Genomic DNA, 25,805 nt, shown 5'->3' on the forward strand with positions numbered 1-25,805 from the left:
GGAGCTGGGTTTAGATGTGGTGTGTAGTTGGTTGTCAGGACAGGAGCTGGGTTTAGATGTGGTGTGTAGTTGGTTGTCAGGACCTGAGCTGGGTTTAGATGTGGTGTGTAGTTGGTTGTCAGGACAGGAGCTGGGTTTGGATGTGGTGTGTAGTTGGTTGTCAGGACAGGAGCTGGGTTTAGATGTGGTGTGTAGTTGGTTGTCAGGACCTGAGCTGGGTTTAGATGTGGTGTGTAGTTGGTTGTCAGGACCTGAGCTGGGTTTAGATGTGGTGTGTAGTTGGTTGTCAGGACCTGAGCTGGGTTTAGATGTGGTGTGTAGTTGGTTGTCAGGACCTGAGCTGGGTTTAGATGTGGTGTGTAGTTGGTTGTCAGGACAGGAGCTGGGTTTAGATGTGGTGTGTAGTTGGTTGTCAGGACAGGAGCTGGGTTTAGATGTGGTGTGTAGTTGGTTGTCAGGACAGGAGCTGGGTTTAGATTTGCTGTGTAGTTGGTTGTCAAATCTGGATTGATGGTTCTCTTTGCCTCCTTAAGTTGACCTGGCTGTTTCTCTGTGGAGCAGCGCGCACATCAGCACGGCCATCTGAGGCCAAACGGACGCCTTTGTGTGTAACTGGAGGCCACGGGGGCTGGACCGCTGTAGGGAGACTAGTGGCTGGTTTGAAATTGTTCCTGTGTTTCAGTCCTTTCTGTCACAGCAGTGGGTCCATGGGGATTGGAGTGGGTGGGGTAGGAGGGAAAGGGGGGCGTGGGGAGAGGGGGGCACGATTTGGAGATAATGCTTGGTTGCTGACTGGGGACATTTTAAGCGCTGATTCGTTGTGGCTGCAGGGGGCTTTGGGTCGGGGTAGACCTTTGGGCCCTCTGCTTTGATCCCGAGAGCAGCACAGTCTCTTCTCTTCAGTCTTTCAGCAATAAGTCTCTTCTCTAGAAGTCTTTCAGCAATAAGAGGTCCTCTTACATCCAGCCACATCCTCCATTTAAAGGTAGCCAGCCGCCCGGGCTAGCTGCCCTTAAGACTTTTTTCTCCCGTCGCCATGCGAGTTTAATGAACTAAACAAAAGACGATTAGGCAGGGACATTTCCATGTCACTGGAAAGTCATTTGGAAAGCCCTTACCCTGCATGATGAATTAAAGAAGTGAAGACCTCGCTCTCTCTCTCTCTCTCTCTCTCTTTCTCTGGAAGAGGGTGTACTTTTGTACGGACACAAGGTTCAGTTTCTGCTCAGGCGGAACCAGCACTATGAATTCTGTAATGATTTAATGTGAAAACGTCCTTCATTTTCCACCTGCAGAGCCATGCAGTAAATCAGTGTGATAGCTAAGTGAGGTAACAGGTGCTGGGGTTTATTGTTGCTTATTTCAATTTCTGACAACATGCCGTAGCGCAGGCTGTAATGCACTAGGAACAGATTTGAAAAGTTTGTGAACTGGTTGTGAATATTGTTTTTTTCACACTTATCATGTGACCTTTGTTATCAATGTGACATTTACCAAAACAACTGTACATATTGATTATTGAATTGGATGTATTGGCATAATTATCATCACACCCGATACAATCTGTTCTCTTCTAAGCCTTAGTTTTTAATATAGATGCCTTGGTTTTAGGTTTGACACAAAAAATTACAAGTGAGGCTAAAGATTCTTCCTTTGGTGTTGGGGACGACAAAGTGGAGCAAACAAAATGGGAATGTCAGAAATATAATGTTTTCAGCAGTAATTTCACAACTGTTACATTATCCTGCTGTTTTACTTAATGTAAGTTAAATCAGTTCCATTTTTCTGTTATATTTCATTCCTAATTATGTGTATATTTCTAATTATAAAATGCAAATACTTTAAGATTTAAATAATATAAATATTTAGGTAGCCAGAATAGATTTTTTAGACTTTTAAAAGTTGATCAGTAGGCTAGCTAGCTTTGATCTTAGCTCGGTACGTCCAACCAGACACTTCCTCAGGAGTTTGGCTGTTTGGAGGCCAAAGCAGTGTGCCATCCAACACAGTGTAATGGAATGCTAATCTTCTCTTTGTTTCTCATAGTAAAGCTACTTATCTCCCCTTAAGCACAGGTAGCACCGATGAATGGAGGGGTTGTCTGGGTGTGCCGAGTGCACGCAAAGCCAGGCACAGGCATTCAAGCTATGCGTGGTGTGGGCCTATGTGGGAAGAATTAGTGACAATATGATAGTTTTTAGGTTTTCCAGCCATTTAATCTGGTCTTTCTAGCTAAAACTCTTCATCTGAAAGTTTGTTTAGTTTTTTTTGCTCACTGTAGCCTTGTTTCCTCTCTCCTTCTATCTCCACCCCTCCATTCAAAAGCCCACAGGAGGTGTAGGTGTTTGAAAGTAGCTTGTTTGGAAGGGGTTAGACATTGAAACTCTATCCCCGTCCCCTGTGAAGAGGGTTCCAGCAGGGTCTCAGTTCTCTCACCCTCCTCTCCTTTGTGTGTTGTGCCACTGTTTCCAGGAGCTGGGTAGGCGCCTCGCCTTTCAGAGGTGGGAGATTAACATGTCTCGGGGCAAAAGCCCAACTGTTCAGCTTAGTTTCTCTTTCTTTTCTTTCTTTATGGATAAAAAAGAGGGAGATTTAGTAGAAAAGTGCAGTACGCTACCTCAAGATTTTTTTCTCGCAGAGGTGGAGAAGTCTAAAAACACCTGTTGCTAGGCGGATGCTGTGGAATTACTCGCAAGATTTACTCCATGGGAAACAAGAGAGGTTGTTGAAGAAAAACCAAAGGGCATTAGCGTAAAAAAAAAAAAACTGTGTAGAGTACACAACATGTCAGTAAACAGAGCTTGATGGATGTCCTAACACACTACTTGCCATGGCAAAAACACCCATCTAATCAGAGCCACACAGTATGCAGAAGAACTCAGCTTCTCCAGGGCTATTGACATCCCTCTCCAACAACACAGTGTCACGTTCATAATTATATATTATGCCCTCAGAATAAAACCCAGACATGGACCTAAAGCAATGATTCTGGAATAGAATTTCATGGCTCTGTGAACGTTGAGAACCAGGGTGTTTTTAAATTACTGCCAAAGAATGTCCCCGGTAATATGAACATTGAGTTAGCAGTATAATGGAGTTGATGAAACAACACCTCGCAGGGTGAATAGGAGATAGATGTGTTTATGCTGTGTAGCCAGACAACGGAGCACTGAGGTCAGAACAAGCAAAACAAGGAAGAAGGAAAAGACTCTCGGAGGAAATGGATTCATAAAAACCAGCCTAGACAAGCTTCCCATATTTTGTGGGGCCTGCGTTTATAGTTGATATTTGTAAAGACATTTCCCTATAGTAGCAGCGGTGGTGGCGGTGGCGACAGAGACTGTTTAAGGAAAGGCAATGGCGTTTTGAAATTAGAAAATAATTTGGTTCCTTTATCGTGTTTGACCTGCTTCACCTGGCATACATCAGTGAGCAGAGCCCGGTCGGCCTGGCTGTTGGCCCTGTCGACTGCAGCTCTCTCCCTAGGCCTCCTTTATCACTCTAATGGGGTGCTATCTCTCTAAGCTGCTCTCTCACTCCGGGTCTCTGCGGCCTCCACTCACCGGCCTGCCGACTCTCACATTCTTTCTCCATCCATCCTGACAGACACGCAGGCGGATTTAACACATAATCAGGCTGGATGAGAGGGTGGCCAGGGGAAGGCCCGGCACAGTCAGGGCCCTCAGACTAGCCCACACCAGTCCATCTCACTGAGGGTCAGAAGAGCTGGAGCACCACCACCACCACCACCACCACCACCACCACACACCACCACCACCATCACCACACTCACCACCACCACCATCACCACACTCACCATCACCACCACCACCATCACCACACTCACCCCCATCACCACACTCACCATCACCATCACCACACTCACCACCACCACCACACTCACCACCACCACCATCACCATCACCACACTCACCACCACCACCACACTCACCACCACACTCACCACCACCACCATCACCATCACCACACTCACCACCACCACCACACACACCACCACCAACACCACCACCATCACCACACTTACCCACCACCACCACCACACTCACCACCACCAACACCACCACCATCACCACACTCACCACCACCACCACACTCACCACAATCACGAAAACCACCATCACCACTACCACCACAAACACCACCATACTCACCACCAATACCACCACCACCATCACCAATACTACCACTTCCACCACCACCACCACCACCCCACTCTCAGCCTAGGCAGGATTACTGGTACTACTAAGAGCCCCGCCTGGCCCTGTGAAGCCCTACCCTGACACAAGGAGACAGATGTTGTGAAACTCTATATTACTCCTAGCCTGTTTAGACCCTGAAGTCCCCTCTGTCCTCAGTCGTTGATAGGGGGAACAAGCCTGATTAGACACTGAAGTCCCCTCTGTCCTCAGTAGTTGATAGGGGGACCTAGCCTGTTTAGACCCTGAAGTCCCCTCTGTCCTCAGTAGTTGATAAGGGGACCTAGCCTGTTTAGACCCTGAAGTCCCCTCTGTCCTCAGTAGTTGATAAGGGGACCTAGCCTGTTTAGACCCTGAAGTCCCCTCTGACCTCAGTAGTTGATAAGGGGACCTAGCCTGTTTAGACCCTGAAGTCCCCTCTGACCTCAGTAGTTGATAAGGGGACCTAGCCTGTTTAGACCCTGAAGTCCCCTCTGTCCTCAGTAGTTGATAGGGAGAACAAGCCTGATAAAACCCTGAAGTCCCATATGTCCTCAGTAGTTGATAGGGGGAACTAGCCTGTTTAGACCCTGAAGTCTCCTCTGTCCTCAGTAGTGCATAGGGGGAACTAGCCTGTTTAGACCCTGAAGTCCCCTCTGTCCTCAGTAGTTGATAGGGGGAACTAGCCTGTTTAGACCCTGAAGTCTCCTATGTCCTCAGTAGTTGATAGGGGGAACTAGCCTGTTTAGACCCTGAAGTCTCCTCTGTCCTCAGTAGTGCATAGGGGGAACTAGCCTGTTTAGACCCTGAAGTCCCCTCTGTCCTCAGTAGTTGATATGGAGAACTAGCCTGTTTAGACCCTGAAGTCTCCTCTGTCCTCAGTAGTTGATAGGGAGAACAAGCCTGATAAAACCCTGAAGTCTCATATGTCCTCAGTAGTTGATAGGGAGAACTAGCCTGTTTAGACCCTGAAGTCCCCTCTGTCCTCAGTAGTTGATAGGGGGAACTAGCCTGTTTAGACCCTGAAGTCTTCTCTGTCCTCAGTAGTTGATATTGAGAACTAGCCTGTTTAGACCCTGAAGTCCCCTTTGTTCTCAATAGTTGATAAGGAAAACTACCCTGTTTAGACCCTGAAGTTCCCTCTGTCCTCAGTAGTCGATAAGGAAAACTAGCCTGTTTAGACCCTGAAGTTCCCTCTGACCTCAATAGTTGATATGGAGAACTAGCCTGTTTAGACCCTGAAGTCTCATCTGTCCTCAGTAGTTAATAGGGAGAACTAGCCTGTTTAGACCCTGAAGTCCCCTCTGTCCTCAGTAGTCGATAAGGAAAACTAGCCTGTTTAGACCCTGAAGTTCCCTCTGACCTCAATAGTTGATATGGAGAACTAGCCTGTTTAGACCCTGAAGTCTCATCTGTCCTCGGTAGTTAATAGGGAGAACTAGCCTGTTTAGACCCTGAAGTCCCCTCTGTCCTCAGTAGTCGATAAGGAAAACTAGCCTGTTTAGACCCTGAAGTTCCCTCTGTCCTTAAGAGTTGATAGTGAGAACTAGCCTGTTTAGACCCTGAAGTCCCCTCTGTCCTCAATAGTTGATATGGAGAACTAGCCTGTTTAGACCCTGAAGTCCCCTCTGACCTCAATAGTTGATATGGAGAACTAGCCTGTTTAATCCCTGAAGTCCCCTCTGTCCTCAGTAGTTGATTTGGAGAACTAGCCTGTTTAGACCCTGAAGTCCCCTCTGTCCTCAGTAGTTGATATGGAGAACTAGCCTGTTTAGACCCTGAAGTCCCCTCTGTCCTCAATAGTTGATATGGAGAACTAGCCTGTTTAGAACCTGAAGTCCCCTCTGACCTCAATAGTTGATATGGAGAACTAGCCTGTTTAGACCCTGAAGTCTCACCTGTCCTCAGTAGTTGATATGGAGAACTAGCCTGTTTAATCCCTGAAGTCTCCTCTGTCCTCAGTAGTTGATATGGAGAACTAGCCTGTTTAGACCCTGAAGTCCCCTCTGTCTTCAGATGTTGATAGGGAGAACTAGCCTGTTTAGACCCTGAAGTCCCCTCTGTCCTCAGGAGATGATATGTGGAACTAGCCTGTTCAGACCCTGAAGTCTCCTCTGTTTTCAGATGTTGATAGGGAGAACTAGCCTGTTTAGACCCTGAAGTCCCCTCTGTCCTCAGGAGATGATATGTGGAACTAGCCTGTTCAGACCCTGAAGTCTCCCCTGTTTTCAGATGTTGATAGGGAGAACTAGCCTGTTTAGACCCTGAAGTCCCATCTGTCCTCAGGAGATGATATGTGGAACTAGCCTGTTCAGACCCTGAAGTCTCCTCTGTTTTCAGATGTTGATAGGGAGAACTAGCCTGTTTAGACCCTGAAGTCCCATCTGTCCTCAGGAGATGATATGTGGAACTAGCCTGTTCAGACCCTGAAGTCTCCTCTGTTTTCAGATGTTGATAGGGAGAACTAGCCTATTTAGACCCTGAAGTCTCCTCTGTTCTCAGGAGATGATATGTGGAACTAGCCTGTTCAGACCCTGAAGTCTCCTCTGTTTTCAGATGTTGATAGGGAGAACTAGCCTGTTCAGACCCTGAAGTCCCATCTGTCCTCAGTAGTTAATAGGGAGAACTAGCCTGTTTAGACAATATTGTCCCCTCTGACCTCAGTAGTTGATAGGGAGAAGTAGCCTGTTTAGACCCTGAAGTCCCATCTTACCTCAGTAGTTGATAGGGGGACCTAGCCTGTTTAGACCCTGAAGTCCCCTCTGACCTCAGTAGTTGATAGGGGGACCTAGCCTGTTTAGACCCTGAAGTCCCCTCTGTCCTCAGTAGTTGATAGGGAGAAAAAGCCTGATAAAACCCTGAAGTCCCCTCTGTCCTCAGTAGTTGACACGGGGACCTAGCCTGCTTAGTACCTGAAGTCTCATTTGTCCTCAGTAGTTGATAGGGAGAACAAGCCTGATAAAACCCTGAAGTGCAATCTGTCCTCAGTAGTTAATAAGGGGACCTAGCCTATTTAGACCCTGAAGTCCCCTCTGTCCTCAGTAGTTGATAAGGAGAACTAGCCTGTTTTGTCCCTGAAGTCTCCTCTGTCCTCAGTATTTGATAGGGAGAACTAGCCTGTTTAGACCCTGAAGTCTCCTCTGTCCTCAGTAGTTGATAAGGAGAACTAGCCTGTTTTGTCCCTGAAGTCTCCTCTGTCCTCAGTATTTGATAGGGAGAACTAGCCTGTTTAGACCCTGAAGTCTCCTCTGTCCTCAGTAGTTGATAAGGAGAACTAGCCTGTTTAGACCCTGAAGTCTCCTTTGACCTCAGTAGTTGATATGGAGAACTAGCCTGTTTAAACACTGAAGTCCCCTCTGACCTCAATAGTTGATATGGAGAACTAGCCTGTTTAGACCCTGAAGTCTCACCTGTCCTCAGTAGTTAATAGTGAGAACTAGCCTGTTTAGACCCTGAAGTCCCATCTGTCCTCAGTAGTTGATAGGGAGAACTAGCCTATTTAGACCCTGAAGTCTCCTCTGTTCTCAGGAGATGATATGTGGAAATAGCCTGTTCAGACCCTAAAGTCTCCTCTGTTTTCAGATGTTGATAGGGAGAACTAGCCTGTTTAGACCCTGAAGTCCCATCTGTCCTCAGGAGATGATATGTGGAACTAGCCTGTTCAGACCCTGAAGTCTCCTCTGTTTTCAGATGTTGATAGGGAGAACTAGCCTGTTTAGACCCTGAAGTCCCCTCTGTCCTCAGGAGATGATATGTGGAACTAGCCTGTTCAGACCCTGAAGTCTCCTCTGTTTTCAGATGTTGATAGGGAGAACTAGCCTGTTCAGACCCTGAAGTCCCATCTGTCCTCAGTAGTTAATAGGGAGAACTAGCCTGTTTAGACAATATTGTCCCCTCTGACCTCAGTAGTTGATAGGGAGAAGTAGCCTGTTTAGACCCTGAAGTCCCATCTTACCTCAGTAGTTGATAGGGGGACCTAGCCTGTTTAGACCCTGAAGTCCCCTCTGACCTCAGTAGTTGATAGGGGGACCTAGCCTGTTTAGACCCTGAAGTCCCCTCTGTCCTCAGTAGTTGATAGGGAGAACAAGCCTGATAAAACCATGAAGTCCCCTCTGTCCTCAGTAGTTGACACGGGGACCTAGCCTGCTTAGTACCTGAAGTCTCATTTGTCCTCAGTAGTTGACACGGGGACCTAGCCTATTTAGACCCTGAAGTCCCCTCTGTCCTCAGTAGTTGATAAGGAGAACTAGCCTGTTTTGTCCCTGAAGTCTCCTCTGTCCTCAGTAGTTGATAAGGAGAACTAGCCTGTTTAGACCCTGAAGTCTCCTTTGACCTCAGTAGTTGATATGGAGAACTAGCCTGTTTAAACACTGAAGTCCCCTCTGACCTCAGTAGTTGATAGGGGGAACTAGCCTGTTTATACACCGAAGTCCCCTCTGTTCTCAGTAGGTAATTTGGAGAACAAGCCTGATAAAACCCTGAAGTCCCATCTGTTCTCAGTAGTTGATGTGGGGAACTAGCCTGTTTAAACCCTGAAGTCCCCTCTGTCCTCAGTAGGTAATATGGAGAACAAGACTGTTTAGACCCTGAAGTCCCCTCTGTCCTCTGCAGTTGATAGGGGAACTAGCCTGTTTATACACCGAAGTCCCCTCTGTTCTCAGTAGGTAATTTGGAGAACAAGCCTGATAAAACCCTGAAGTCCCCTCTGTCCTCAGTAGTTGATATGGAGAACTAGCCTGTTTAGACCCTGAAGTCCCCTCTGTCCTCAGTAGTTGATATGGAGAACTAGCCTGTTTAGACCCTGAAGTCCCCTCTGTCCTCATTAGTTGATAGGGAGATTTAGCCTGTTTAGACCCTGAAGTCCCCTCTGTCCTCAGTAGGTGATAGGGAGATTTAGCCTGTTTAGACCCTGAAGTCCCCTCGGTCCTCAGTAGGTGATAGGGAGATTTAGCCTGTTTAGACCCTGAAGTCCCCTCGGTCCTCAGTAGGTGATAGGGAGATTTAGCCTGTTTAGACCCTGAAGTCCCCTCTGTCCTCAGTAGGTGATAGGGAGAACTAGCCTGTTTAGACCCTGAAGTCTCCTCTGTCCTCAGTAGTTGATAGGGAGATTTAGCCTGTTTAGACCCTGAAGTCCCCTCGGTCCTCAGTAGGTGATAGGGAGATTTAGCCTGTTTAGACCCTGAAGTCCCCTCTGTCCTCAGTAGGTGATAGGGAGATTTAGCCTGTTTAGACCCTGAAGTCCCCTCGGTCCTCAGTAGGTGATAGGGAGATTTAGCCTGTTTAGACCCTGAAGTCCCCTCTGTCCTCAGTAGGTGATAGGGAGAACTAGCCTGTTTAAACCCTGAAGTCTCCTCTGTTCTCAGTAGTTGATATGGAGAACTAGCCTGTTTAAACCCTGAAGTCTCCTCTGTTCTCAGTAGTTGATATGGAGAACTAGCCTGTTTAGACCCTGAAGTCTCCTCTGTTCTCAGTAGTTGATATGGAGAACTAGCCTGTTTAGACCCTGAAGTCCCATCTGTCCTCAGTAGTTGATAGGGGGAACTAGCCTGTTTAGACCCTGAAGTCCCCTCTGTCCTCAGTCGTTGATAGGGAGAACTAGCCTGTTTAGACCCTGAAGTCTCCTCTGTCCTCAGTAGTTGATGTGGAGAACTAGCCTGTTTAGACCCTGAAGTCCCCTCTGTCCTCAGTATTTGATATGGAGAACTAGCCTGTTTAGACCCTGAAGTCTCACCTGTCCTCAGTAGTTGATAGGGAGAACTAGCCTGTTTAGACCCCTCTGTCCCCTCTGACCTCAGTAGTTGATATGGAGAACTAGCCTGTTTAGACCCTGAAGTCTCACCTGTCCTCAGTAGTTGATAGGGAGAACTAGCCTGTTTTGTCCCTGAAGTCCCCTCTGACCTCAGTAGTTGATATGGAGAACTAGCCTGTTTAGACCCTGAAGTCCCCTCTGTTCTCAGTAGGTAATTGGGAGAACTAGCCTGTTTAGACCCTGAAGTCTCCTCTGTCCTCAGTCGTTGATAGGGAGAACTAGCCTGTTTAGACCCTGAAGTCTCCTCTGTCCTCAGTAGTTGATATGGAGAACTAGCCTGTTTAGACCCTGAAGTCTCCTCTGTCCTCAGTAGTTGATAGGGAGAACTAGCCTGTTTAGACCCTGAAGTCTCCTCTGTCCTCAGTAGTTGATATGGAGAACTAGCCTGTTTAGACCCTGAAGTCTCCTCTGTCCTCAGTAGTTGATAGGGAGAACTAGCCTGTTTAGACCCTGAAGTCCCCTCTGTTCTCAGTAGGTAATTGGGAGAACTAGCCTGTTTAGACCCTGAAGTCTCCTCTGTTCTCAGTAGTTGTTATGGAGAACTAGCCTGTTTAGACCCTGAAGTCTCCTCTGTCCTCAGTAGTTGATAGGGAGAACTAGTCTGTTTAGACCCTGAAGTCTCATCTGTCCTCAGTAGTTGATAGGGAGAACTAGCCTGTTTAGACCCTGAAGTCCCCTCTTGTCCTCAGTAGTTGATAGGGAGAACTAGCCTGTTTAGACCCTGAAGTCTCCTCTGTCCTCAGTAGTTGATAGGGAGAACTTGCCTGTTTAGTCCCTGAAGTCCCCTCTGTCCTCAGTCGTTGATAGGGAGAACTAGCCTGTTTAGACCCTGAAGTCCCCTCTGTCCTCAGTCGTTGATAGGGGGAACAAGCCTGATTAGACACTGAAGTCCCCTCTGTCCTCAGTAGTTGATAGGGAGAACAAGCCTGATAAAACCCTGAAGTCTCATATGTCCTCAGTAGTTGATAAGGGGACCTAGCCTGTTTAGACCCTGAAGTCCCCTCTGTCCTCAGTAGTTGATAGGGGGAACTAGCCTGTTTAGACCCTGAAGTCTTCTCTGTCCTCAGTAGTTGATATTGAGAACTAGCCTGTTTAGACCCTGAAGTCCCCTTTGTTCTCAATAGTTGATAAGGAAAACTACCCTGTTTAGACCCTGAAGTTCCCTCTGTCCTCAGTAGTCGATAAGGAAAACTAGCCTGTTTAGACCCTGAAGTTCCCTCTGACCTCAATAGTTGATATGGAGAACTAGCCTGTTTAGACCCTGAAGTCTCATCTGTCCTCAGTAGTTAATAGGGAGAACTAGCCTGTTTAGACCCTGAAGTCCCCTCTGTCCTCAGTAGTCGATAAGGAAAACTAGCCTGTTTAGACCCTGAAGTTCCCTCTGACCTCAATAGTTGATATGGAGAACTAGCCTGTTTAGACCCTGAAGTCTCATCTGTCCTCGGTAGTTAATAGGGAGAACTAGCCTGTTTAGACCCTGAAGTCCCCTCTGTCCTCAGTAGTCGATAAGGAAAACTAGCCTGTTTAGACCCTGAAGTTCCCTCTGTCCTTAAGAGTTGATAGTGAGAACTAGCCTGTTTAGACCCTGAAGTCCCCTCTGTCCTCAATAGTTGATATGGAGAACTAGCCTGTTTAGACCCTGAAGTCCCCTCTGACCTCAATAGTTGATATGGAGAACTAGCCTGTTTAGACCCTGAAGTCTCATCTGTCCTCAGTAGTTAATAGGGAGAACTAGCCTGTTTAGACCCTGAAGTCTCCTCTGTCCTCAGTAGTTGATAGGGAGAACTAGCCTGTTTAATCCCTGAAGTCCCCTCTGTCCTCAGTAGTTGATTTGGAGAACTAGCCTGTTTAGACCCTGAAGTCCCCTCTGTCCTCAGTAGTTGATATGGAGAACTAGCCTGTTTAGACCCTGAAGTCCCCTCTGTCCTCAATAGTTGATATGGAGAACTAGCCTGTTTAGACCCTGAAGTCCCCTCTGTCCTCAATAGTTGATATGGAGAACTAGCCTGTTTAGACCCTGAAGTCTCACCTGTCCTCAGTAGTTGATATGGAGAACTAGCCTGTTTAATCCCTGAAGTCTCCTCTGTCCTCAGTAGTTGATATGGAGAACTAGCCTGTTTAGACCCTGAAGTCCCCTCTGTCTTCAGATGTTGATAGGGAGAACTAGCCTGTTTAGACCCTGAAGTCCCCTCTGTCCTCAGGAGATGATATGTGGAACTAGCCTGTTCAGACCCTGAAGTCTCCTCTGTTTTCAGATGTTGATAGGGAGAACTAGCCTGTTTAGACCCTGAAGTCCCCTCTGTCCTCAGGAGATGATATGTGGAACTAGCCTGTTCAGACCCTGAAGTCTCCCCTGTTTTCAGATGTTGATAGGGAGAACTAGCCTGTTTAGACCCTGAAGTCCCATCTGTCCTCAGGAGATGATATGTGGAACTAGCCTGTTCAGACCCTGAAGTCTCCTCTGTTTTCAGATGTTGATAGGGAGAACTAGCCTGTTTAGACCCTGAAGTCCCATCTGTCCTCAGGAGATGATATGTGGAACTAGCCTGTTCAGACCCTGAAGTCTCCTCTGTTTTCAGATGTTGATAGGGAGAACTAGCCTATTTAGACCCTGAAGTCCCCTCTGTCCTCAGGAGATGATATGTGGAACTAGCCTGTTCAGACCCTGAAGTCTCCACTGTTTTCAGATGTTGATAGGGAGAACTAGCCTGTTCAGACCCTGAAGTCCCATCTGTCCTCAGTAGTTAATAGGGAGAACTAGCCTGTTTAGACAATATTGTCCCCTCTGACCTCAGTAGTTGATAGGGAGAACTAGCCTGTTCAGACCCTGAAGTCCCTTCTGACCTCAGTAGTTGATAGGGGGACCTAGCCTGTTTAGACCCTGAAGTCCCCTCTGTCCTCAGTAGTTGATAGGGAGAAAAAGCCTGATAAAACCCTGAAGTCCCCTCTGTCCTCAGTAGTTGACACGGGGACCTAGCCTGCTTAGTACCTGAAGTCTCATTTGTCCTCAGTAGTTGATAGGGAGAACAAGCCTGATAAAACCCTGAAGTGCAATCTGTCCTCAGTAGTTAATAAGGGGACCTAGCCTATTTAGACCCTGAAGTCCCCTCTGTCCTCAGTAGTTGATAAGGAGAACTAGCCTGTTTAGACCCTGAAGTCTCCTCTGTCCTCAGTATTTGATAGGGAGATTTAGCCTGTTTAGACCCTGAAGTCTCCTCTGTCCTCAGTAGGTGATAGGGAGATTTAGCCTGTTTAGACCCTGAAGTCCCCTCGGTCCTCAGTAGGTGATAGGGAGATTTAGCCTGTTTAGACCCTGAAGTCCCCTCTGTCCTCAGTAGGTGATAGGGAGATTTAGCCTGTTTAGACCCTGAAGTCCCCTCTGTCCTCAGTAGGTGATAGGGAGATTTAGCCTGTTTAGACCCTGAAGTCCCCTCTGTCCTCAGTAGGTGATAGGGAGATTTAGCCTGTTTAGACCCTGAAGTCCCCTCTGTCCTCAGTAGGTGATAGGGAGATTTAGCCTGTTTAGACCCTGAAGTCCCCTTTGTCCTCAGTAGGTGATAGGGAGATTTAGCCTGTTTAGACCCTGAAGTCCCCTCTGTCCTCAGTAGGTGATAGGGAGATTTAGCCTGTTTAGACCCTAAAGTCCCCTCTGTCCTCAGTAGTTGATAGGGAAAACTAGCCTGTTTAAACCCTGAAGTCTCCTCTGTTCTCAGTAGTTGATAGGGAGAACTAGCCTGTTTAAACCCTGAAGTCTCCTCTGTTCTCAGTAGTTGATATGGAGAACTAGCCTGTTTAGACCCTGAAGTCTCCTTTGTTCTCAGTAGTTGATATGGAGAACTAGCCTGTTTAGACCCTGAAGTCCCATCTGTCCTCAGTAGTTGATAGGGGGAACTAGCCTGTTTAGACCCTGAAGTCCCCTCTGTCCTCAGTCGTTGATAGGGAGAACTAGCCTGTTTAGACCCTGAAGTCTCCTCTGTCCTCAGTAGTTGATGTGGAGAACTAGCCTGTTTAGACCCTGAAGTCCCCTCTGTCCTCAGTATTTGATATGGAGAACTAGCCTGTTTAGACCCTGAAGTCTCACCTGTCCTCAGTAGTTGATAGGGAGAACTAGCCTGTTTAGACCCCTCTGTCCCCTCTGACCTCTGCAGTTGATAGGGGGAACTAGCCTGTTTAGTCCCTGAAGTCCCCTCTGACCTCAGTAGTTGATATGGAGAACTAGCCTGTTTAGACCCCGAAGTCCCCTCTGACCTCAGTAGTTGATATGGAGAACTAGCCTGTTTAGACCCTGAAGTCCCCTCTGTTCTCAGTAGGTAATTGGGAGAACTAGCCTGTTTAGACCCTGAAGTCTCCTCTGTCCTCAGTAGTTGATAGGGAGAACTAGCCTGTTTAGACCCTGAAGTCCCCTCTGTTCTCAGTAGTTGATATGGAGAACTAGCCTGTTTAGACCCTGAAGTCTCCTCTGTCCTCAGTAGTTGATAGGGAGAACTAGCCTGTTTAGACCCTGAAGTCTCCTCTGTCCTCAGTAGTTGATATGGAGAACTAGCCTGTTTAGACCCTGAAGTCTCCTCTGTCCTCAGTAGTTGATAGGGAGAACTAGCCTGTTTAGACCCTGAAGTCCCCTCTGTTCTCAGTAGGTAATTGGGAGAACTAGCCTGTTTAGACCCTGAAGTCTCCTCTGTCCTCAGTAGTTGTTATGGAGAACTAGCCTGTTTAGACCCTGAAGTCTCCTCTGTCCTCAGTAGTTGATAGGGAGAACTAGCCTGTTTAGACCCTGAAGTCTCATCTGTCCTCAGTAGTTGATAGGGAGAACTAGCCTGTTTAGACCCTGAAGTCTCATCTGTCCTCAATAGTTGATATGGAGAACTAGCCTGTTTAGACCCTGAAGTCCCCTCTTGTCCTCAGTAGTTGATAGGGAGAACTAGCCTGTTTAGACCCTGAAGTCTCCTCTGTCCTCAGTAGTTGATAGGGAGAACTTGCCTGTTTAGTCCCTGAAGTCCCCTCTGTCCTCAGTCGTTGATAGGGAGAACTAGCCTGTTTAGACCCTGAAGTCCCATCTGTCCTCAGTAGTTGATAGGGGGAACTAGCCTGTTTAGACCCTGAAGTCCCCTCTGTCCTCAGTAGTTGATAGGGAAAACTAGCCTGTTTAAACCCTGAAGTCTCCTCTGTTCTCAGTAGTTGATAGGGAGAACTAGGCTGTTTAAACCCTGAAGTCTCCTCTGTTCTCAGTAGTTGATATGGAGAACTAGCCTGTTTAGACCCTGAAGTCTCCTCTGTTCTCAGTAGTTGATATGGAGAACTAGCCTGTTTAGACCCTGAAGTCTCCTCTTTCCTCAGTAGTTGATGTGGAGAACTAGCCTGTTTAGACCCTGAAGTCCCCTCTGTCCTCAGTATTTGATATGGAGAACTAGCCTGTTTAGACCCTGAATTCTCACCTGTCCTCAGTAGTTGATAGGGAGAACTAGACTGTTTAGACCCCTCTGTCCCCTCTGTCCTCTGCAGTTGATAGGGAGAACTAGCCTGTTTAGACCCCTCTGTCCCCTCTGTCCTCTGCAGTTGATATGGAGAACTAGCCTGTTTAGACCCTGAAGTCCCCTCTGTTCTCAGTAGGTAATTGGGAGAACTAGCCTGTTTAGACCCTGAAGTCTCCTCTGTCCTCAGTAGTTGATATGGAGAACTAGCCTGTTTAGACCCTGAAGTCCCCTCTGTCCTCAGTAGGTGATAGGGAGATTTAGCCTGTTTAGACCCTGAAGTCCCCTCTGTCCTCAGTAGGTGATAGGGAGAACTAGCCTGTTTAAACCCTGAAGTCTCCTCTGTTCTCAGTAGTTGATATGGAGAACTAGCCTGTTTAAACCCTGAAGTCTCCTCTGTTCTCAGTAGTTGATATGGAGAACTAGCCTGTTTAGACCCTGAAGTCTCCTCTGTTCTCAGTAGTTGATATGGAGAACTAGCCTGTTTAGACCCTGAAGTCCCATCTGTCCTCAGTCGTTGATAGGGAGAACTAGCCTGTTTAGACCCTGAAGTCTCCTCTGTCCTCAGTAGTTGATGTGGAGAACTAGCCTGTTTAGACCCTGAAGTCCCCTCTGTCCTCAGTATTTGATATGGAGAACTAGCCTGTTTAGACCCTGAAGTCTCACCTGTCCTCAGTAGTTGATAGGGAGAACTAGCCTGTTTAGACCCCTCTGTCCCCTCTGTCCTCTGCAGTTGATAGGGGGAACTAGCCTGTTTAGTCCCTGAAGTCCCCTCTGACCTCAGTAGTTGATAGGGAGAACTAGCCTGTTTTGTCCCTGAAGTCCCCTCTGACCTCAGTAGTTGATATGGAGAACTAGCCTGTTTAGACCCTGAAGTCCCCTCTGTTCTCAGTAGGTAATTGGGAGAACTAGCCTGTTTAGACCCTGAAGTCTCCTCTGTCCTCAGTAGTTGATAGGGAGAACTAGCCTGTTTAGACCCTGAAGTCCCCTCTGTTCTCAGTAGTTGATATGGAGAACTAGCCTGTTTAGACCCTGAAGTCTCCTCTGTCCTCAGTAGTTGATAGGGAGAACTAGCCTGTTTAGACCCTGAAGTCTCCTCTGTCCTCAGTAGTTGATATGGAGAACTAGCCTGTTTAGACCCTGAAGTCTCCTCTGTCCTCAGTAGTTGATAGGGAGAACTAGCCTGTTTAGACCCTGAAGTCCCCTCTGTTCTCAGTAGGTAATTGGGAGAACTAGCCTGTTTAGACCCTGAAGTCTCCTCTGTCCTCAGTAGTTGTTATGGAGAACTAGCCTGTTTAGACCCTGAAGTCTCCTCTGTCCTCAGTAGTTGATAGGGAGAACTAGCCTGTTTAGACCCTGAAGTCTCATCTGTCCTCAGTAGTTGATAGGGAGAACTAGCCTGTTTAGACCCTGAAGTCTCATCTGTCCTCAATAGTTGATATGGAGAACTAGCCTGTTTAGACCCTGAAGTCCCCTCTTGTCCTCAGTAGTTGATAGGGAGAACTAGCCTGTTTAGACCCTGAAGTCTCCTCTGTCCTCAGTAGTTGATAGGGAGAACTTGCCTGTTTAGTCCCTGAAGTCCCCTCTGTCCTCAGTCGTTGATAGGGAGAACTAGCCTGTTTAGACCCTGAAGTCCCATCTGTCCTCAGTAGTTGATAGGGGGAACTAGCCTGTTTAGACCCTGAAGTCCCCTCTGTCCTCAGTAGTTGATAGGGAAAACTAGCCTGTTTAAACCCTGAAGTCTCCTCTGTTCTCAGTAGTTGATAGGGAGAACTAGGCTGTTTAAACCCTGAAGTCTCCTCTGTTCTCAGTAGTTGATATGGAGAACTAGCCTGTTTAGACCCTGAAGTCTCCTCTGTTCTCAGTAGTTGATATGGAGAACTAGCCTGTTTAGACCCTGAAGTCTCCTCTGTCCTCAGTAGTTGATGTGGAGAACTAGCCTGTTTAGACCCTGAAGTCCCCTCTGTCCTCAGTATTTGATATGGAGAACTAGCCTGTTTAGACCCTGAATTCTCACCTGTCCTCAGTAGTTGATAGGGAGAACTAGACTGTTTAGACCCCTCTGTCCCCTCTGTCCTCTGCAGTTGATAGGGAGAACTAGCCTGTTTAGACCCCTCTGTCCCCTCTGACCTCAGTAGTTGATATGGAGAACTAGCCTGTTTAGACCCTGAAGTCCCCTCTGTTCTCAGTAGGTAATTGGGAGAACTAGCCTGTTTAGACCCTGAAGTCTCCTCTGTCCTCAGTAGTTGATATGGAGAACTAGCCTGTTTAGACCCTGAAGTCTCCTCTGTCCTCAGTAGTTGATAGGGAGAACTAGCCTGTTTAGACCCTGAAGTCCCCTCTGTTCTCAGTAGGTAATTGGGAGAACTAGCCTGTTTAGACCCTGAAGTCTCCTCTGTCCTCAGTAGTTGATATGGAGAACTAGCCTGTTTAGACCCTGAAGTCTCCTCTGTCCTCAGTAGTTGATAGGGAGAACTAGCCTGTTTAGACCCTGAAGTCTCATCTGTCCTCAGTAGTTGATAGGGAGAACTAGCCTGTTTAGACCCTGAAGTCCCCTCTTGTCCTCAGTAGTTGATAGGGAGAACTAGCCTGTTTAGACCCTGAAGTCTCCTCTGTCCTCAGTAGTTGATAGGGAGAACTAGCCTGTTTAGACCCTGAAGTCCCCTCTGACCTCAGTAGTTGATATGGAGAACTAGCCTGTTTAGACCCTGAAGTCCCCTCTGTCCTCTGCAGTTGATAAGGGGACCTAGCCTGTTTAGACCCTGAAGTCTCCTCTGTCCTCAGTAGTTGATATGGAGAACTAGCCTGTTTAGACCCTGAAGTCTCCTCTGTCCTCAGTAGTTGATAGGGGGAACTAGCCTGTTTAGACCCTGAAGTCTCCTCTGTCCTCAGTAGTTGATATGGAGAACTAGCCTGTTTAGTCCCTGAAGTCCCATCTGTCCTCAGTAGTTGATAGGGGGAACTAGCCTGTTTAGACCCTGAAGTCCCCTCTGTCCTCAGTCGTTGATAGGGAGAACTAGCCTGTTTAGACCCTGAAGTCCCATCTGTCCTCAGTAGTTGGTATGGAGAACTAGCCTGTTTAAACCCTGAAGTCTCCTCTGTCCTCAGTAGTTGATATGGAGAACTAGCCTGTTTAGTCCCTGAAGTCCCATCTGTCCTCAGTAGTTGATAGGGGGAACTAGCCTGTTTAGACCCTGAAGTCCCCTCTGTCCTCAGTAGTTGATATGGAGAACTAGCCTGTTTAGACCCTGAAGTCCCATCTGTCCTCAGTAGTTGATATGGAGAACTAGCCTGTTTAGACCCTGAAGTCTCCTCTGTCCTCAGTAGTTGATAGGGAGAACTAGCCTGTTTAGTCCCTGAAGTCCCATCTGTCCTCAGTAGTTGATAGGGGGAACTAGCCTGTTTAGACCCTGAAGTCCCCTCTGTCCTCAGTAGTTGATATGGAGAACTAGCCTGTTTAGACCCTGAAGTCCCCTCTGTCTTCAGTAGTTGATAGGGAGAACTAGCCTGTTTAGACCCTGAAGTCTCCTCTGTCCTCAGTAGTTGATATGGAGAACTAGCCTGTTTAGACCCTGAAGTCCCCTCTGTCTTCAGTAGTTGATAGGGAGAACTAGCCTGTTTAGAACCTGAAGTCCCCTCTGTCCTCAGTAGTTGATATGGAGAACATACCTGTCTAATCCCTGAAGTCCCCTCTGACCTCAGTAGTTGATATGGAGAACTAGCCTGTTTAGACCCTGAAGTCCCCTCTGTCTTCAGTAGTTGATAGGGAGAACTAGCCTGTTTAGAACCTGAAGTCCCCTCTGTCCTCAGTAGTTGATATGGAGAACATACCTGTCTAATCCCTGAAGTCCCCTCTGTCCTCAGTAGTTGATATGGAAAACTAGCCTGTTTAGTCCCTGAAGTCCCATCTGTCCTCAGTAGTTGATATGGAAAACTAGCCCGTTTAGATGTGAGGGTTAATAGGGAAGCGGAGAGTTTTGTTTCCCTATTTCACGACTATAAAAGTGAGGTAAAACCGTTGCTTTTCTGGAATGGTAAAACTAGCTAGAAGGCAATGGGCCCTTTATGAAATGCGATCTGTCAATCTAAGTGGAAGATTAACCGAAGGAAAAACAGCCCAAGTGCCATTGCGTCACGCCGAAACATTAGGAATAATTATCATCTGGTAAGGCCACAGGAAGCGATATGTCAGCCTGTCACAAAATGTCAACACAGGATGAGAATCTCATCCATCCTCTTTCCTCTTTCTGCCTCTGTGTCCTTTACCCAGATTGCCATTCAATTGCCAAACATAGAGAGCGTCTGGATGGAATTGAAGAATGTTAAGAAGCCGAGCTCGGAGGAAACAGACAAAGCAGTATCTTGAAAAATTAGGGAATTTAATTTCTTAGTGTGTGTCTGTTGGAGATAACGGCTTGTTGTTTCATCCTCTCGTGGCCCCTCAATGTGGAGAGTGATGTGGAGAGTGATTGAGACGTCCTCAGTATAGGGAGTCATTCCTCCCTAACTGTGCTCCTAGCCCCAGAGTGAGGCCTTTCCTGTTCTATCAGTACAGTGTATAAAATGCTGACTGCAGACAGTTTTTTCCCCCCATCGCTGAATGAAAGCGTTTGACCACTGTAAAGTAAATTACAGATGCTGTCTGTTGCCCCTCGCTAAGGAGCCTGGTGGAATGTCAGACTTGTATTTTCAACCTCAGCCCTGTTCTCTAAAGACCGGCTAATTTCACAGTGTAGTGTAAATAAGGCCTGTGTTGTCTGTCCCAGCTCCTGCTCCATGTTTTTTAACCCACCGTCTGTGTCAACAAGCACAGCCTGTTAACCTAGCCTTTATCTGCGTGGTAGAGTAGGGCGGGTGTCACAAAAACAGACATTTCCCCCACGTATGAGTTTGTCGGTTGGATTCGGCGTCAATGTAAAATGCAATGGATTATTGTGAGTCAGGAGATGGACGTGTACGGTGTTCTAATGTGTTTCCCTGTCAGTGTGACACTTCTGTCAGTGAAGTTCTCAAATACTGTATGAGAGGCGGGCCGGGTTTGTCCTGATATTACAGACAAGCACTAGAGATTAAACCCAGGGTAATTATACAGTGACGTGTTTTTTCCCCCCAAAGAAATATGTTGCTGCAAGGGAAAAATGAGGGGGGAAAAACTATCACCCTGTTTTACCTAATGCTTCAACATCTCCATTAAAGAGTGTGTTTTCAGCTGATGATGCCAGGAACAGGGACTGGCCAAAAGCGTCTGTGCTGCTGGGACTGGAATGCAGGCTCTAGGATGGCTGTGTTTGTGCATGTCACTCAGTGCACTGTGAGAGAGTGCTGGAGAGGGAGAGGCAGGGCGAGCCCAGAAAATGGTTACCCATGTCACATAGCTGTTGGATTTGAGGCCCTAATTTGCCGCCTTGTTGCTTCTGTAAACATTTCCGGATGCCAAAGCCGGTCAGACACGTTGATAAACACAGGGGCCCTGATGACAAAAAAAGGAAAATAAAGTGTTTTTTCATGGAAACTTTAAATTGGAGTACTATTTACTTTTGAAAGCCCTGTGGTTCCAGTGGCTGAGATGGCACTAATCTGGGCCTGCTAGCTAGCGACGTGAAGGCTCAGCCTGGGACCCTGGTAGCCAGGCAGCCCTGGGCTCAGCTGGGCCTCCCCTCCACACTGCTGGCCACTTAGCGGAGCACCACTACTCAAACCTAAAGGTAAACAGACACAGTGGCTTATCAGAGTGTTGAAACAGCCATGCGTGGTGAGAGACGAGAGGAGAAAGCAGCCTTTCAAACAGCACCATTGGCCAATCTTTAACTTGCCTCAAATGGACTGCTCTGTGTGATCACAGACACGGGCCAACATGTGAATATTTACATAGTCTTATCAGAGAATGGTATAGCGCATTATGTGTGTGTCTTTGCGCAGGTACATTGTTTGCACTTAAAGTCTAATGTTATGGTAGATTGGTAAATTAGAATATGTGTGAGTAATATGTTTCGGCAGGCAGCACACAACTCCAACCAAAGGCACCTCTCTCACAGCCTTAAAACCCTGTTTTCAATTACTAGCTATCTCAGCTAAAGTAATGTTAGAGCTAAAATCATGTATTTTCCCACCCTCTCTCCGAAAAATGTCTTGTTTCACGAGGCTGGTGAGATAAATAGAGAGTGACAGGGCTTTTATGTTGCTGAAATGGGGATACCCCGTCCCTCGCTCTCCTCCAGGCGCAGAGGCGGTGTTAGAATGAGGAAACCTGGGTTCCCTTATCCTCTCTATTTTAGATCTGTCACAGAAGTACGGCCAAAGATTTTGAACGCTTGAAAAAACAGTGCAACGGAGATCTGAAATGGGAAATATCGGCATGAAAACCTTTGCCCATTTCCTCAGCAGCTCATGAAAAATTGAACAACTATTATTTTTAAATATAATTTGCTAGTTTGTATGCAGAGCTATTTACAGGCGTATAGACTCCTTGCAGATTGGAATAGAAATCATGTGGCCAGAAGGCTTAGCAAAGGATTTTACACCAACAGTAGGTCACCGTGGATTAGCAGACTTAAAGTGTTGAGACAAAAAAAGCCAAACCCAAAATTTCCCTATTCACTAACATGGAACCCAAACCGCCTGTGCGCGTGTGCCATCGTGCATAAATGTATTTTGTCCACCCACACCAAACACGATCACGACACGCAGGTTAAAATATCAAAACAAACTCTGAACCAATTATATTAATTTGGGGACAGGTCGAAAAGCATTAAACATTTATGGCAATTTAGCTAGCTAGCTTGCACGTGCTAGCTAATTTGTCCTATTTAGCTATCTTGCTGTTGCTAGCTATTTTGTCATGGGATATAAACATTGAGTTGTTATTTTACCTGAAATGCACAAGGTCCTCTACTCCACCAATTAATCCACACATTAAACGGTTAACCGAATCGTTTCTAGTCATCTCTCCTTCTTCCAGGCTTTTTCTTCTCTTGACTTTATATTGCGATTGGCAACTTTCATAAATTAGGTGCATTACCGGCACTGACCTCGTTCGTCTTTCAGTCACCCACGCGGGTATAACCAATGAGGAGATGGCACGTGGGTAGCTGCTTCTATAAACCAATGAGGAGATTTGAGAGGCAGGACTTGCAGCGAGATCTGCGTCAGAAATAGAACTGACTTCTATTTTAGCCCTTGGCAACGCAGACGCTCGTTGGCGCACGCGAGCGGTGTGGATGCAATAATTGAATTACATGTATGTCTAAATTTATTTTGCAGCGATCGCTCATGTGACGCGAGCGGTGTAGTCAGCCTGTAATGCTTAAAAGTGAATTTGGATAATGTGATTCACAAAGCCCTCTGTATGAATCATTTTATTCATTATACTGGAATTGTTTCTTTGCTAAAAAAAAACGGTTATTATCGCTGGATTTTGTCTGGAAGTATGCCCTTTTTTGTCCCCTCACGATTTAGTTTGTGGCCCAAAGCATAAAACAATGATCTGTGATAATTCAAGATGCTCATGTGGATAGATTGAATCAGCGGCTGAATTAATGAATTGTCATTGAGACATGTCAAAGGACCCACACAAACAACCATGTGAACGATAGTGAATTATTCACTGTCTCCTATCCCTGGTGGACAAGCCTATTCATCTCACCTCTTTCTTTTGAAGGTGAAACATTACAGTAAAATAATCCATTTAGGATTTCTACAACCTTGTCTGTGTTCTATGGTAGCACCCCACGGAGCACTGTAGGACAACATTCTCTCTCAGACTGGGCTTTGATTAGCAAAAAACCCTTATTTATTTCAAGTTTCAAGTTTTTTTTATGTCAGGTGAACAAGCACTGTAAAATGCTTTTTTTGCTAGCTCTAAACCCAACAATGCAGTAATCAATAACAATATAATACTAAAAATAACAAGGTAGAACAAAAACACACAAGAAATGAAAATAAGAAGAACATGATAAAGTAAGAAGCTACATAAAGGGTCAGTTCCAATACCATATTTACAATGTGCAGGGATACTGGAGTGATGGAGGTAGATATGTGTAGGGGTAAGGGGACTGGGCATCAGGATATATGATAAACTGAGTAGCAGCAGAGTAAATTATTACTGTGTGTGTGTGTATGTGTGTGTAGAGTCTATAAATGCGTGTGTATGTTATGTGTCTGTTGGAGTGTCAGTGTGCGTAAGTGTGTAGAGTCCTGTGAGTGTGCATGGAGACAAAAATTTAAATACAATACTAGGGTCAACTCAGATAGTCAGTGTAGCCATTCTGTTATCTATTTAGTCTTATGGCTTGGGTATAGAAGCTGTTCAGGAGCCTGTTGGTGTCAGACTTGATGCACCGGTACCACTTGCCATGCGGAAGCAGAGAGAAGAGTCTATGGCTTGGGTGGTTGGAGTCTTTGACGATTTTCCAGGCCTTTTTTTCAAATGGCAGGGAGCTCGGCCCTAGTGATGTACTGGGCTTTCCGCACCACCCTCTGTAGCACCATGTGATCGAGGGCGGTGCTGTTGCCATACCAAGCAGTTATGCAGCCAGTCAAGATCCTCTCAATGGTGCAGCTGTAGAACTTTTTGAGGATTTGAGGGCCCATGCCAAACCTTTTCAACCTCCTGAAGGGGAAGAAGCGATGTCACCCCTTCTTCACGACTGTGTCTGTGTGATTGGACCATTTTAAGTCCTTAGTGACACAGAGGAACTTCAAGTGACTAAAGGATACAAAATGGACCAAATATAGCCAGATTTTTCCTCTGGTTAATAAGCAGTGATTTTTCCCCATGCAGTGCAGGCTTTGCCATGGTGATATTTGTGATGTGTTTTTAAGTAGAGCTTGTTAAGCTTGTTGATGAAGCCAGAGGGGCAGGTTGATCCAAACACCAGCTGTTCTGTGATGTGAGCACATGTGTAATGCTCTGTTCCATCATGCCCTTTCTCTTTTATGGGAATTCAAGTGTGAACTAAAGTTTTTTTTTCTCTCTCTCTCTCTCTACTCCCTTTCCCTCTTCTCCTGGTCATAGCATGTGGCCGTGGGTTCTACAAGTCCTCGTCCCAGGACCTGCAGTGTTCGCGCTGCCCAGCACACAGCTACAATGACCGGGAGGGCTTGTGGCGCTGCGACTGTGAGGACGGCTACTACCGGGCACACTCAGACCCACCCTCTGTGGCCTGCACAAGTAAGTACTGGAGTGTTGCTAAGTAAATGAAGGAAGGACCTGTAGTAGAGTCTGCATTTATGCCCCCATTAACACATCCTCGCACACGTACAAACAATCTCGCACCCCTTTCAGATCCTTACTGCCCACCCTGAGAATGTTCAATCTGGAGAAGTCTGGTGAAAATCCACTTCAGACTCCATACCAGAGCCCTGCATATGCTTCCCAATATGTCTTTAGAATGATGTTAATGGGCCTGGGTGTCTGTCCCCCCCCCCCCCCTAGCTGGTAGCTAATTTGCCATTTCCCGTCTAAAACATTGCAATTACAGTCAGCAGCAGTAGCCCTGGCAGCACCCTGTATCTCCATTTGTCCTGGCCAATGTTGCAATTATGTGACAAGCATTGATGACTTGTTTACACAGGCCAGGGGATTCATTTTACAGGGCGGGGTTCATTTGCTCCCAAATCCACTCCTGTTGCTCCCAAACAGGTTGATTCAGGAGAGCCAAGGGGTGTTTTTACAAGGCCACCCCCCTCAAACCAATGACAGTCTACACAGAGATTGAGAGAGAGAGGGAGAAGAGGAGGACAGATAGAGAAAGAGAGGTAGATATAAATGTAGATGTAGAGGGAGAGGAAGAGGGAGCGAGAGAGAGAGATAGAGAACGGGGAGAGATAGGGCGACAATGAAATTAGTCTTCATTTAAAGGAACAGTAGCGTGGGCAGGGTGGTACAAGACTGGCCTAATAAGGTGAGGTGGAAAAGTGGACTTCTTCTGTAAGTCTGACAGGCTGATTTATCATTAGTGAGTTATTCCAGCGTCTCCCTCTTCTCTCTCTCTCTCTCTCTCTCTCTCTCTCTCTCTCTCTCTCTCTCTCTCTCTCTCTCTCTCTCTCTCTCTCTCTCTCTCTCTCTCTCTCTCTCTCTCTCTCTCTCTCTCTCTCTCTCTCTCTCTCTCTCTCTCTCTCTCTCTCTCTCTCTCTCTCTCTCTCTCTCTCTCTCTCTCTCTCTCTCTCTCTCTCTCTCTCTCTCTCTCTCTCTCTCTCTCTCTCTTACATTTCACTGCCCCCCAACCATTCCCAGGAATCAGGATGGTATCTCTCTCTCTGTTGAGCTCTTCCCGTGTTTGTTCTGGCCAGTCTTAATACAGTCATTGACTTGAAACAAGGACAGGACACACT

The 25,805-nt window shown here is 46.8% G+C and overlaps 1 protein-coding gene across 4 annotated transcripts in view; it reads left to right on the forward strand.

Annotated features, from left to right (window-relative positions):
* The window catches only part of LOC120024542 (ephrin type-A receptor 7-like), a 109,389-nt gene that overhangs the window by 12,151 nt on the left and 71,433 nt on the right, over positions 1–25,805 (forward strand). For all 4 annotated transcript variants that reach the window (XM_038968821.1, XM_038968822.1, XM_038968823.1 and 1 more), the window contains exon 4: positions 24,487–24,642. In XM_038968821.1, coding sequence (XP_038824749.1) covers positions 24,487–24,642 — 156 coding nt within the window. The remainder of the gene's footprint in view (positions 1–24,486; positions 24,643–25,805) is intronic.

The sequence above is a fragment of the Salvelinus namaycush genome, chromosome 29 (assembly GCF_016432855.1).
Source record: "Salvelinus namaycush isolate Seneca chromosome 29, SaNama_1.0, whole genome shotgun sequence".
NCBI lineage: Eukaryota > Metazoa > Chordata > Actinopteri > Salmoniformes > Salmonidae > Salvelinus > Salvelinus namaycush.